Source organism: Melanerpes formicivorus, unplaced genomic scaffold (assembly GCF_026170545.1).
Source record: "Melanerpes formicivorus ecotype bairdi unplaced genomic scaffold, bMelFor1.0.p_v2 SCAF_8, whole genome shotgun sequence".
NCBI classification, from domain to species: domain Eukaryota; kingdom Metazoa; phylum Chordata; class Aves; order Piciformes; family Picidae; genus Melanerpes; species Melanerpes formicivorus.
In genome coordinates this window covers 23918085-23933128 of record NW_027142360.1, presented here as the reverse complement: position 1 = coordinate 23933128, position 15044 = coordinate 23918085, and the positions used below count along the sequence as shown (strand labels likewise).

The 15044-nt window shown below is 43.9% G+C and overlaps 1 protein-coding gene across 5 annotated transcripts in view; it reads left to right on the top strand.

Moving 5' to 3' along the window:
* NR1H4 (nuclear receptor subfamily 1 group H member 4) overlaps positions 1 to 15044 on the top strand; it is a 45967-nt gene that overhangs the window by 9688 nt on the left and 21235 nt on the right. For 4 of the 5 annotated variants that reach the window (XM_068142737.1, XM_068142733.1, XM_068142736.1 and 1 more), the window contains 2 exons: positions 5164 to 5526; positions 13509 to 13661. In XM_068142737.1, coding sequence (XP_067998838.1) covers positions 5164 to 5526; positions 13509 to 13661 — 516 coding nt within the window. The remainder of the gene's footprint in view (positions 1 to 5163; positions 5527 to 13508; positions 13662 to 15044) is intronic. The other variant, XM_068142734.1, reaches the window with a different exon arrangement.

The window sequence follows — 15044 nt, the reverse complement described above, 5'->3', positions numbered from 1 at the left end:
TCAGGAGGGTGGGTAGATTCAGATTGAATGTTAGGAAGAAGTTCTTCCCCAGGAGGGTAGTGAGACACTGCCACAGGTTGCCCAGGAAGGTGGTGGAAGCCTCATCCCTGGAGGCTTTGAAGGCCAGGCTGGATGTGGCTCTGAGCAATGTGATCTAGTGTGAGGTGTCCCTGCCCATGGCAGGGAGGATTGGAACTGCATGGTCCTTGAGGTCCCTTCCAACCCTAACAATTCTAAGATTCTAAAAGATCTGCAGCTAGAGGTAATATCACTTTTCTGTGTGCTTAAGTAGTCTTTCTTTAAAGAAAGAAGTAAAAGGTATGTTCCTAAAAGTCTTGCTGTATTGCAGTGAGCTTGTTGCTGATTTCACTTTCACTGCTTGCACTGCTGCAGCTCCCGTGGCTTCAGTGGGCTGGTTCACACTTCACAATGGCATGAGACCAGCCCAGCTTAGACTTCTGCTAATATCTATGTGGATAAAAGCTTATGTACCTTCCAGCTGGCAAGATAAGATTATTTCTCTTTTGTGATAAGAAACTATTTGGTCTAGACTCACATGTACTTTGCAAAGCACAAGTCCAAAAAAATCAGTCTGGCTTTCAAGTGTCACTCAGGGCAGCAGTTGACCCTATGCCTCTGAATGCAGAGCCCCTTCTGCTTTGGTTGGAACTGTGGGGATGGGGAACACAGCTCAAACTGTGCTTTTGAATCGGGTCATAGAAATATTTTTGTTCCAGTAATTTTGAGGCATCTAGTTTCTATTTCAGCCTCATCATTTGTTTCAAATGGCTTTTCAAATATTTGTTTGCTTGGGGGTTTTAATATTTTGCAAAGATATTTCAGAGTAAAAGCACTTTTCAACTCAAAATGATGAGAGAGTTTCATTATGAAATCTCCTTTATGGAACACCTCACGCTTTTCAATAAGTACTTTTAGGAGTAACTTTAGAGCACTAATGCTTTGGTGCAGGTCTTTTTTTCTCAATATTTAATTCTAGACTCTCTGATAATTTGGGGGAATTGGTATTTTGAAAACTGGCTTTGGTCTGCCTGGAGTAGAGAATAGAATAGAATAAACCAGGTTGGAAGAGACCTTCAAGATCATCGTGTCCAACCTATGTGAAAACTGGTTTTGAGCTGTTTCACTGAGTCAGCCCAAGTTGGATGACTTCAAACAGCCCTACTTAGTAACAGAAAAGAGAGAGAGGGAGAGAAGGAAACATACAAAAAATACAAACCAGAACACTTACCCTTGGTGAGTGGGAATCCCCCAAACCTTTTAGCTAAGGGAGAACCTACATAATTACAACCTTATCTTTACAAATCCAATCTGATCTCCATAAGTAGTATCAGAGCACTTCCAAGAGTTTTAGCTGTAACCCTACATAAAGCACAGTTATGTCCTCTCAGGCTCTCTCTACCCTGTCTGTTCTTCCTTTTCCCCTCCATTGCTCTGAGAATGGGCTCAATTCAGCTAAACTATGTCCCTGATGCAGAAGGGAAAAAAGAGGAGACACTGGCTGGTTAGGTTTTGTCTCCCATAGTTAACTTCACATATTAGAACCCATATTATTCTTCATTTTTTTTCCTCCCAGAAGAATTCATGACTGAAGAGTTTTCTAAGCACACCTGTAACCCAAATGGACCTAAACTTGTTTAAATAAACACCCAATACTGTCTCAGGATGTGCTGCAGTTCTTTGGCCATTCTGACTTCTTTTTTTTTTACCAAGCACTGAAACTAATTTTGTTTGTTCTGTAGAAGGATTTTTACCTTTTCACTCTTTCAGATGCCCAAGCAGGCTGGTGTGGAGCTTTAGTGGAGTTTCCTATGGATGGCACAAAGCTAAAAATCAATAAATTCTTCCTTTTAATTTTGAGATTATCCCCCTTTCCTTCAGCATACTCAATCAACTAAGTAATTAATGACAGGAAATTGATGACATGGGTCTCCATGGTGAACAGATTCATTTCCAGAGAGAGACTGATCTCTGGTCATGTATCTCAAAATTAATACCAGATTTCAACCTGAAGTACCTTCACCAAACTCAATGAGCAGAACTCTCACCAAATGGTAAATATAATTAAAGAAAAACTCCTTGAACAATAGAGGTCATCATCAAATCACTGCTGTCCTCACCCTTTAGCTGTTCTGCCACAGCTACAGCTGGCAGGTATCAGGAGCAATTTGCGTTTGATGCATGAAGCTGTAACTTTGCCTCAAGGCTCTTCCATGGAGTCCTCACATGCCTGTATTTTGTCTTGAGTCTCCATATGCCTATGCTGTTTATGTAAAGGGCATAAACTTGGGTTTGGGGAGTACCTTCTGCTAGTAGAGTATTCATAGACTCACTAAGGTGGGAAAAGACCTTTAAGATCATTGAGTCCAACTGTAACCCAGCAAAAATGACCACTATATCCTGAAGCACCACATCTGCATGCTTCTCTACTTCCAGGGTTGGTGACAACTCCACCTCCCTGGGCAGTCTATTCCAATCCCTGACCACTCTTTCTGTAAAATTTTTCCTAATATCCAACCTAAACCTTCCCTGGCAAAATTTCAGGCCATTTCCTCTCATTCCATCTTTAGGTACTTGGAAGAGACCCACAGTGGCCTCACTACATCCTCCTTTTAGGTAGCTGTAGAGAGCGATTAAGATCTCCCTTTAGCTTTCTCATTTCCAGACTAAACAAGCCCCAGTTCCCTCAGCCCCTGGTCTCTCCTAAATAGAAACATAATTGAACTAATTGTTAATAATAAATGGCACCATTATTCTTGTTTGGTTTTGTGTCACATTTTCCCAGATGTACATTTTGTTGCTTATTCATGAACTAGGACCTCAGCATTTGCTATTGGCAAAGATGTCCTTTGGACAGTGCAGCAACTACACAGATCCAAAGGCTTTGTATGGCTTGTTGTGCACCATAAAGTAGCAAGGGCAGAATGCTGCAGAGTGAGAGTGTGAGACCTTGAAAGTGAAAAAGTAGGTGAAATGACAAGGTTAGTTTCTGGCACTGACTGAAGTGAGACAACAGAGCAAAGGCTCCCCTGCTATAGATTTAACTTAATGTTGTCATTACTAATAGAATAGAATTAACCAGGTTGGAAGAGACCTTTGAGATCGAGTCCAATCTATCATCCAACACTATCTAATCAACTAAACCATGGCACTAAGTGCCCCATCCAGTCTCTTCCTAAACACCTCCAGTGGTGGTGACTACACCACCTCCCTGGGCAGCACATTCCAATGGGCAATCTCTTTCTATGAAGAACTTCTTCCTCACATCCAGCTTGAACCTCCCCTGGCACATCTTGAGACTGTGTCCTCATGTCCTGTTGCCAGTTGCCTGGGAGAAGAGACCAGCCCCCACCTGGCTACAACCTCCTTTCAGGTAGTTGTAGACAGCAATAAGGTCTCCCCTAGAGCCTCCTCCTCTCCAGGCTAAGCAACCCCAGCTCCCTCAGCCTCTCCTCACAGGGCTGTGCTCCAAACCCCTCCTCAGCTTTGTTGCCCTTCTCTGGGCATATTCCAGCAAGTCAAGATCTTTCCTAAATGGATGCTCTCTCCTCTTAGTATTTCTTCACTGGCTTTGCATCTTCAGAAACAGAGGAGACTTGCCAGGGAACCAGTTTAAGGTGATGAAAAAAATCTTTTTGGTGTGCTTCTGAAACACTGTCAAGCAATGGCCACATTAATCTATGATTTCCTTGTAAATACCACTGTTGATTCCAACAGAAGTGGGACTCAGCATCTTCCTGGAAACATGCAGCATTTCTCTCAGATTCTCTTCTTGGAACTAAGGAAATAATTGTGTCATTGTTTTCATGGAAGAGCAAGACTTTGCTTTCTCCAAGAGAAAACATGAAGCAGTTTGCAAGCAACTTTGAAATCACTCTTTTCAGCTGTGTGACATGGGCTTGGTTTTAATTGCCCTTTACAGGCACTGCTAGATGTTGTTGCAACATGGGGGGGGGGGGAAGACAAGGCACTTCAATTGTTTGCATTTTTCAATCTGCTATTTCATGGGCAAACTAAGGTAGGCTCCAGGTATTGTGTTGATTCCAGCAGGAAAGGTTGCCACTCCTTGTACCACTGCCAGGTTTGTTGTTGGCTTGCTGGTGTTCCATATAAGCATCACACAACTGCCCAGGCTTGTAGGGGCTCAGGTTCAGGCTGCAGAGCCTGGCTGGGTGGCCACTGAAAGCTGGATGACAAAGATGATCACATTTCACCACTTACATTGGGAATATCTTCCCTGTTTCTTCATGATAACCTCATTTTCCCCTTACAGGCTTTGCTTGAAGGTTTATTACACATTCTTCGTCCTCTAATTAAGCCTCACTCTTGTTACCTTTGCTCAAAGCAGTTTTTTCCCTGGCATGATGCTTCCATTCACAATTAAATAAAAATTAATATGATGTTTGAGTCTGGATCTAACTCTCATTAATGCCACAGGATTTTTTGGCTTTTCTTTAGATTTCCTTCATTCTGCTGTGAGACCTAATTTGCTTGCTAGCTTCTCCATGATGTTGATTGCTCTCCCTTCTAATTAGCTGCATGGTGCCTGTCAAGAGTGCTTTATGTAAGTGCCAGTGCCAGACTTTTCCACCAATAACACAGGAGTGAATGAGAATGGCTCTGTTACTTCCAAAATAACTTGCAGTGTGGTTTTTTGAAGGGACCACAGCAAATCTGAGCTCAGATAAAGCAATCTATAGTAATGGTAATGCAACACAAGCCCTATGAGGAGAGGCTGAGGGAGCTGGGGCTGCTTAGCCTGGAGAGGAGGAGACTCAGAGGTGACCTTCTTGCTCTCTACAACTTCCTGAAGGGAGGTTGAGACAGGCGGATGTTGGTCTCTTCTCCCAGGCAATCAGTACCAGAACAAGAGGGCACAGTTTCAGGCTGCACCAGGGGAGGTTTAGGGTGGATGATAGGAAGAAGTTCTATACAGAGAGAGTGATTGCCCATTGGAATGGGCTGCCTGGGGAGGTGGTGGAGTCATCATCACTGGAGGTGTTCAGGAGGAGACTTGATGGGGTGCTTGGTGCCATGGTTAGTTGTTTAGTTGGTTTTGAGAGGAACGTCTGGAAGTGGAAACTTCTCTAACAACTGCAGTTTCATGGCAGTACTAGAAATGGATTTTGCATTATTATTTTCCAGGTGTCCTGTCAGAGCCAATGAGTTCTCCAGTGCAAGAGGCAGATGTGTCACCGTACACACAGTACAACAGTGTGCCGTTTGCCCAGGTTCAGCCTCAGATTTCCTCGCCGCCTTATTACTCCAACCTGGGCTTTTACCCTCCGCAGCATGAGGAGTGGTACTCCCCCGGGATGTATGAGCTCAGGAGAATACCCTCAGAGACCTTTTTCACAAGAGAGACAGAGATCACGGATATTCCTGCAGCCAAAAAGCCAAGACTGGGTCACTCCACAGGAAGAGTGAAAGGAGAAGAGCTCTGTGTGGTCTGCGGTGACAAAGCCTCTGGCTACCACTACAATGCTCTTACTTGTGAAGGATGCAAAGGTAGGATGCAACCAATTACAGGGTGCAAGTCAGCTAATAAGCACAAGAGTTTAAAAAAAACAAACCCAAAGTGTGTGTGTGTGTATATATATTCCTCTCTTGTTTATTTGATCTGAGTTGTTGAGCACTCTGGAGATTTCTGTTTAGGTTTAGTGAACACTACTCCATATTTTTTCAAACCAGATTGGCAGCATCTCCACCACTGTCCTGTGATTGAAGAGCACAGCTGGCTAACCAACAGCTCTTGAGCCATCTCTAGCTCTTGGTAAACTGAAGAACAGCTTTCATGTGGGGGCTTGCCAGCTTGGCTATGATTAGAGGTTGTTCATGCTCATCTCTGCTTGTGGATGGAACCAAACCCATGGAGTCCCCTGGAAGTTCAGTGCTAGGTTGCCCTAGAAATCAGCTGCAAACCCAGCCCAAATGTTTCCTGTAGTGTGCATTTAAAGGAATTGGAGGCAGTCAGCTCCCACCTGCAGGCTGTTGCCAGAGAAGCTCTTTCCTCCACCTCCAATAGGACGTGGTGGTGTCCGCAGGTTTGGGAAATGAAGGGGTTTCTAATTCTAGACTTTCTTGTAGGGATAGCCCCTGTCCCTAGGGAGAGAGCTTCTTCAGGAAATGGGAGATGTCTGTAGGCTAAATATCTTGCTGCTTAAGAGGACAGAAGCCATAAGCTGGGTTCAGGATAAATGGGATGTAGAAAATCACTGCCATTATGGGAAGCACAATTGCCAGGTACGTTAGAGGAGGGGGACAAAAGGTGTGGAATAACCAAAATTATACCTAAACACAGTTAAGCTGTGACAAGGCTTTCTGACAGAAAGATAATGCCTCAGCTTTTCACTCTATTCTGTGAGTAAATATTTCATTATCCCTTCTGTGAGCATTACTGAACCACTAAAATATCTCAGTGTAGCACGCACTGGCACTGGGCATGGACTTCGAACTGATTTGGAGGGTTTGCTTTAGCTATCACAAATTCATTTGGAGGCACAACAGACCACATTGGTCAACCACTCTAAACATGAACACAGTTTATCTCAATAATTCCAATAAATAAGAGACTAAGTTATTTCTGCTGTCTGTGTCAATAGTCTCAAAGTAAAACAAATAGGAATTAACCCTCATGAATGCTGTCATCACAAACCAGAATAAACTCAGTTTTGATGTGAAGATTTGAAGTAATGATACATTTACTCTGTTAGTGAGCTATTCCTACTGGTTATTAGCTTCATTATTAAATATTTTGGCAGTGTTCAAGGACAATTATAAACTATGAAATCTGTAAAGTCTGTTTCTAGGAGAGAGGTTATACCACCAGGTAAATACTTGGGCTCAAAGCTGTGGTGAAAGGAAATAGGTGTTCCTCTCTGATTCACTTTGAATTGCTCTTATGTATCCATAATTTTACTGTTTTATTGGGATAATTTGTTTCATGTTTTCACTCTGTTTCATGACTGCAACATCAATTACAGAGGAGAGTAGCCTTGGTCAAACATAGTTAAAGCTGACTGATTTAAAGGTAATGCATTCTGTTTCTACAATAAACTGTGGAGGCTGTTAGAGTGCCAGCTGATTCAGTAAAAAGGACATGCTGAGGATGGTGATTTTTGTCTGACAAAGCAAAGGGGATAATGTGTTTTCTAGCTCTCTGATTGTTCTTGTGTACCTGTGGGAAGTTTTCCATGGCTATACATTACCATCAAAGCATGGTGACCAAAACTGGGCTTGGTACTTCAGTGGTGTTTTTCCTCGGTGCAGTAGATTACCTCACGTGTCCTACATCTGAGTGTGAAGTGAGACATTCTTTTTGGCAACAAGCCTGTTAATTTATGCTGAATATCTGGCCAAAATAATATGCAGATCCCTCTCTGTAGGACAAGAGCTTGTCTTGCTGCACCCTGGCTTCATTAATGCCAGACATTCTCATTCAAAGGGGGAGGCTGTGCATACATTTTTATGGGATTCAGTCCTCTGATTAATATGTTAATTTTTATTTTCCTCCTTTCTTTCTTGGTTAATGCATTCAGCAACACCCTCTGTTGCAGTGCTACAGGCTGGGGTCAGAGTGGCTGGAGAGTGGCCAGGCAGAGAGGGACCTGGGGGTGCTGGTTGATGGTAGGCTGAACATGAGCCAGCAGTGTGCCCAGGTGGCCAAGAAGGCCAATGGCATCCTGGCCTGCATCAGGAACAGTGTGGCCAGCAGGAGCAGGGAGGTCGTTCTGCCCCTGTACGCTACACTGGTTAGGCCACACCTCGAGTACTGTGTCCAGTTCTGGGCCCCTCAGTTTAGGAAGGAGGTTGACCTGTAGGAGCGTGTCCAGAGAAGGGCAACAAAGTTGGTGAGGGGTTTGGAACACAAGCCCTATGAGGAGAGGCTGAGGGAGCTGGGGCTGCTTAGCCTGGAGGAGACTCAGGGGTGACCTTATTGCTCTCTACAACTACCTGAAGGGAGGTTGTAGACAGGTGGATGTTGGTCTCTTCTCCCAGGCAACCAGCACCAGAACAAGAGGACACAGTCTCAGGCTGCACCAGGGGAGGCTTAGGTTGGATGTTAGGAAGAAGTTCTATACAGAGAGAGTGATTGCCCATTGGAATGGGCTGCCTGGGGGGGTGGTGGAGTCACCATCATTGGAGGTGTTCAGGAGGAGACTTGATGGGGTGCTTGGTGCCATGGTTTAGTTGATTAGGTGGGCTGGATTGGTTGATACGTTGGATGCGATGATCTTGAAGGTCTCTTCCAACCTGGTTTATTCTATTCTTCTTATTTTCCCTTCTTGGGCAGAAGAAACAATATTAAGGTCTTATTTGCTGTCCCTCATGAGAACATTAGTCTAAAGATACAGGCAGGAGTCTACACTCCAGTGTATTATTTTGATAGGTTACCATGCATTAACAAATCAGTAGGAGCCACTTCATTAATATTTTACCTATTATCCAAAAGCAGATTAAACGGCACATTTGCTCTCATTCAGTGTTTGCCTGTGGCAAAAAAAAAATAGGAAGAGAAAGGCTTCCTTGAGGTTCCTCTTATCTCTGGCATATCACTTTAGAAAATGCTGCCTTGATTAACAATAGTAGCATCAGAGTGGTGGCTCAAAGAATGAAACAGTTCATGCAGTGTTACAGTACAGGAGGAGCAGAATATGCTTCAAAGCCTGCTGTTGTAGAGGGCATTTCTGAGACAACCTGTGCAGACAGACACCAAAGACTTTCTGGGGTTAGCCTCAGCTCATACTGGATTTTAAGAGCCATTTTCAGATGTTACAGAACAAGTAATGCACTTGTTCCATAAGGCTGCAGAATAAGTTCTGCTGAAAGAAAAGCTAGTTGGGAATTCCTTCTGTGCAGGCTGGTGGTATGAGCTTTTAGAATAGAATAGACCAGGTTGGAAGAGACCTTCAAGATCATCGCATCCAACCTATCATCCAACACCACCTAATCAACTAACCCATGGCACCAAGCACCCTGTCAAGTCTCCTCCTAAACACCTCCTGATGTCTCTCATGCCAGACTGAGATTACTTCAGCAAGGAAGGGTCTCTCTTTAAATTTATCTTTGTGCTAATGCCCACCACATGAGCATGGGGCAGGTTCTTTGTAAGCACTTGGGAACTTCAAAAACTCTAAACTGAGAAACCCTAAGCAGTTGGGCATCAGAATGGCAAAGACATTTAGAAAGCTGCCATCAACATTTTTAACAGCTGTCCTCCTTTGATCTTGCATAATATGGATGTTAGGAAGAAGTTCTTCACAGAAAGAGTGATTGGCCATTGGAATGGGCTGCTCAGGGAGGTGGTGGAGTCACCATCACTGGAGGTGTTTAGGAAGAGACTGGATGGGGTGCTTGGTGCCATGGTTTAGTTTATTAGATGGAGTCCAACCTATCATCCAACACTATCTCAAAGATCATTTCCAACCTGGTTAATTCTATTCTATATCCATAAGAAAAATCAGCATCAGTAACATGGGAGCAGCTCTAGCCATAATTAATCTTATTCATGACTAGCTGAGAGAACAAAGCACATTCAATACTTTCAGCCAACGTGAGCTGTTTTTTTTTTTCCCCTTTATGTTTTGGCCAGATCAGATAAAAGCTGAACCATGCCAGCAAAACCCTCAGCGTTTGGGGGCTACCCTTTCATTAGTTTACCAGCTGCCCTTCCTGATTTACCTCTGAATTTTAGTAAAACTCCTCACACAAACACACACAAAATATCTCATGCAGTTTATCTTCCTATTTAGTAATTACTGAATAATATGGATTTCATTCATGCTAAAAAGCTACCTTGAGGATGAAGAAATCTGATAACTGGATAAAATGAATGATGAAGAAATCTGTGGAAGAAGACAGTGATTTGAGAGTCACAGAATCATAGAATCAACAAGGTTGGAAGAGACCTCAGAGATCAAGTTCAAACTATCACCCAACACCTCATGACAACTAAACCATGGCTCCAAGTGCCACATTCAATCCTTTTCTTTTAACGCCTCCAGGGATGGTGACTCCACCACCTCCCTGGGCAGCACATTCCAATGGCAAATTACTCTTTCTGTGGAGAGCTTTCTCTTCACCTTGTGCTTAAAGCTCCCCTGGCACAGCTTGAGACTGTGTCCTCTTGTTCTGGTACTGGTTGCCTGGGAGAAGAGACCAACCTCCACCTGGCTACAACCTCCCTTCAGGTAGTTGTAGAGAGCAATAAGGTCTCCTCTGAGACTCCTCTTTGCCAGGCTGAACAAACCCAGCTCCCTCAAGCTCTCTTCCTAGGGCTTGTGCTTGAGACCTCTCCCCAGCCTTGTTGCCCTTCTCTGGACATGTTCCAGTGCCTCAATGTCCTTCTTAAATTGAGGGCCCCAGAACTGGACACAGGACTCAAGGTGTTGCCTAACCAGTGCTTAGTACAGGGGCACAATGACTTCCCTGCTCCTGCTGACCACACTATTTCTGATGCAGGCCAGGATGCCATTGGCCTTCTTGGCCACCTGGGCACACTGCTGGCTCGTGTTCAGCTAATGTTTTGTCACTAAGTTACAAAACTGAGGCAAGGGCAGTGCTAAAACTACTTTATTTTGGGTTTTGGAAACTTTATTTTGAAGAGAAAACATTTGACTCTTTGAATTTTTTTGTTTCCCAGCTTTTTTAACTCATGTTTTTGCATTCTTCTTTCACATTCCTTTACGTGCTTTAAAAAAGGATTAATTTTCTAAAGCTCTTCTCCTTTTCTCCTCCATGCAAAAAGTAAATGAAGACCTGGTGGGTAGGGTGAGTGATAAAAATCAATTGGACTTGGGATGGCATAAATATTTATGCAGAGGCTTTTCTACATCTATCCCTAATTAATATGCATCCTAAATGACAGAGTTCCTATCTAACAAATACAATTTATAACTTATGCAAAGTAGATGCAGTTTCCTTCAACAGAGAGTGAGAACTTCCAGCTTAAATCCAGGCTTTTAACTCCCTTCCCTGACCAGTAAATATTAATATATTAGACACTAGGTGACTAATGAATAAAAATAATGCCTGGGGCTGCTAAAGATTCCAAGCAATCTGCATTTCAAAAGGGACTGATGCCAGTCAACTGTATTTACCTGAAAAGCAGCCAATAAAACAGACAGCATGGAAGAGATTTGAAGGAGGAAATAGAGCCAGATTGTTGTGAGCAGATAGTGGAATTTTTTCTTTCAGTGGTAGCCACACACTGGTGCCTGGAAGAGGTGATGCAACCATAAAAACGTGGCCCAAGGTTGGGAAATTGTGATCTGGAAACAGCAAGATCATTACATCATCTGCCACTTCACTCAGTGGGAAGGGATTTTAGCTGAATGCATGCAGAGAACACACAGGCAAATACCACAGTGGACAAAAATTGCAATAGGATGAGAGGAAATGGGCTCAAGTTGTGCCAGAGGAGGATTAGATTGGATAGCAGGAAACATTTCTTTACTGAAAGAGTGGTCAGGCATTGGAACAGGCTGCCCAGAGTGGTGGTGGTGGTGTTTATATGCCTGGAGGGGTTCAAGAAGTTGTAGATGGGGGCACTTCAGGATATGGTTTAGTGGTCATGGTAGCTGGGTTACATTTGGACTCAGTGATCTTAAAGGTCTTTTCCAACCTTAATGATTCTGTGAAAATTCATATTCATATCTGCTTTTGCACTGCAGTTTGATTATGGGACACTGGATCTTCTCTGGTGCTTCTCTTGGTGTGTCAGAGTGCCAGGCTGGAAAATGGTGGTGGTTTTATTGTGCCAGCCAGCGGCAGTAAGAAAGTAAAAGCTTTGTGAATATCTCTGGGTAATGCAAACTTACACAGAGCTCTGGTTTGAAGTGAAGTGTAAATCTGGGATCTGTCAGTAGAAGCTCCCAAGAATAAGGGCACCTTTGGAAGTTACAGAGGGCTCGTAGTGAGACTTCCTAGCCCAGCATGATACACGAGCCAGCAGTGCCTTCCTTCAACAGTTTTTGCAGGAGCAACCTCTGCCAGAAGATCTGTTTAACAAAGCATACAGGGAAAGTGCTCTCCAGCCTGCTGATAAATGCACTGGTAGCTTTCTTTTCCTCAGATCTCCCCTCTTGCTGAGGGGAGACCTTGTTGGTCTCTGCAGCTGACTGATAGGAGGCTGCAGCCAGGTGGGTGTTGGTTTCATCTCCCCTTTAACAAATGATAAGATGAGAGAAAATGGCCTTAAGTTGTACCAGGGAAGGTTCAGGTTAGATATTAGAAGAAATTAGAATGCTAGAACAGGCTCTCCAGCGAGGTGGCTGAATACCCATCCCTGGAGGCGTTTGTAAATTAGAGAGATGTGGTGCCTGGGGCTTAGCTCTGGGGCTTGGCAGAGTTAGATAACAGTTGGACCTGATAATCTTAAAGGTCTTTTCCAAGCGAAACATTTCCACTGTTCCACTTCAGGTCCATACTTTGAGCTCATGTCTAAAGTTTTGGCCCCTGATTTATGTTAATTTCACAGAATGGTCAGGGTTGGAAGGGACCTCTGAAGATTGAGTCCATTCCTCCTGCCAGATCAGGATCACCTGGGCAGATCACAAAGAGACACATCCAGGCAGGCCTTGAAAGTCTCCACAGACATACTCCACTACCTCTCTGAGCAGCCTGCTCCAGTGCTCTGCCACCCTCAAAGTAGAGAAGTTCCTCGCTGTGTTTAGATGGAGCTTCCTATGTTCAAGTTTGACTCTTGCCATCCCCCTGGGGACCACTGAGAAGAGTCTGGCCCCACCTTTCTGACACCAAGCCCTGTGGTAGTTTTAGGCTGTGCCTTTAAAATTTTTTCGCAGATCTTGAACAGAAAGTAGTAAAAATGCAAATGAATCACTGTTGGGTGTAAAAAGGAAAATAAAGACATCTCTTCCAATAGGATTGTTTAGAATTAAGGGACTAAAACTAGTTGTCCCAAAATAATTTCTCTCTCTCTCCTCACTTCCTTGCTCTGGGAGAGATATTAACTTGCTTCTGCTTGACTTTGGCTGCATTGTTTTGGTATGAACTTCTCTGCTTCTGGTTCTTCTGCCTTTTGTACAGGGGAGAAATGGGGGCAGAGAGGGAGATGTTATTAGCTTCCCCCGGTCTTTGACCAGGGAGGTTCTTGTGCTGTTTATTAATTGTAAATACCTGTAAATATTGTAAACCCTGTGTGTTTTGTGCATATTCATTGCATTCCATGGTAGATTGTAGTTTTGCTTGTAAATACAGCTTTCATTTGCTTCCAAGTGAGCTGGTCTGGCAAATTGAATGTTGGGGGGAAGGGAAATTTCAACTCACCACAAGTTGCAAGCTTATTAAATTATAACTTTGAAACTGCTGTAAAAACAGATAGCAAGACTGTAGCCCTCCAGGCAGCGCTGCCTGGTGGTGCAGCAGAAGGTGTGTGTCCTTCAGAAAACCCCACAGAGGTGGAAGTGCTCTTCAACTTGATTACTTTGCCTCTTTAAGTGTTTTATTTGTGCCACTGCTGTGTTGTGCAGGGTTCTTCAGACGAAGCATCACCAAGAATGCTGTGTACAAGTGCAAAAATGGAGGCAACTGCGAGATGGACATGTACATGAGGAGAAAATGCCAGGAGTGCCGGCTGAGGAAGTGCAAGCAGATGGGCATGTTGGCTGAATGTATGTATACAGGTATTTCCATCATGTAGTCAGTGTGCATCACATTCTCTCTTTGGTTCATGTGGTAGTTTTAGGCTGTGCCTCTGGAAGAATTTTTCACAGGTTGAGTAGAAAGTGATGGAGGGCAAATAAATTACCGATGGCTAGAATAGAATTAACCAGGTTGGAAAAGACCTTTGAGATCATGGAGTCCAACCAATCACCCAACACCATCAATTAAACCACAGCACCAAGTGCCTCATTCAGTCTCTTCATCACCAATGATGGTGACTCCACCACCTCCCTGGGCAGCACATTCCAATGGCCAATCTCTCTTTCTGGGAAGAACTTCTTCCTAACATCCAGCCTCAACCTCCCCTGGCACAGCTTGAGACTGTGTCCTCTTGTTCTGGTGCTGGCTGCCTGGGAGAAGAGACCAACCCCCTCCTGGCTACAACCTCCCTTCAGGTAGTTGTAGAGAGCAATAAGGTCTGCCCTGAGCCTCCTCTTCTCCAGGCTAATCAACCACAGCTCCCTCAGCCTCTCCTCATAGTGCTGTCCTCCAAACCCCTCCCCAGCCTTGTTGCTTTGTAGAAGGGAATGTAATGCTAAGGTCTAAATGATCCCATTGGTCTAACAAAGTTAGTTGTGTAAACTAACACTTTCTTTTTCTCTTCTGCTGGCTTGCTGACCTTGGCTGCATTCTTTGTTGTGGCTAAGTATTAATTAAGCTACTCACTGCTTTTCTCCTTCTTTCTTTTGTCCTCTGTACAGGAGGAAGGGAGGGGAAGAGGAGGAAGCTGTTCACACCCCCCTGGCTTTGTCCAGAGGAGTTCTGGTGTTGTTCATGAACTGTAAATTCACACAAATATTGTATATTTTGTACTTATTCATTGCATTTCTTACTTCTAGATTGTAGTGTGCTTGTAAATAGAGCTTCATTTGCTTTCAACTGAGCTGGTCTGGCAAATCTTATGTTGGAGAGTAATTTCAACCCACCACATTTAATTAGACTGTTTTTAATAAAAGAGCTGTAAAAATGCCATCTGGCAGGTGAAAAGCTCATTATAGATGATGCTGTGCCTGTGCCTTAAGTCCTGTTGAAAGAGACAAAATGCACTTAAAAGCCATGGGATTTACTTGGTGGTGAGGGACACGAGGGTGTAAGAGCTGGTGTAGGAAGGGTGGTCCTGCACTGGGTGACAGCCATTAGTCTGCTTCAATGGGAAGGAAAAGCAATCATAGAAGTGAGTCTATGGGAGACTCCCTGTGATTGAAGAGTTTGCCTGTTGTGGAAGACAGAGCAGGAAAGTTTTTGTGCTTCCCTTTGCTAGTTTTTCTGAGGCTTTCCCTGTCAAGTTATTGCTAGCCAAGTGCCAATTTTGCCATTCAAACAATGCCATTTTGAACAGGAGG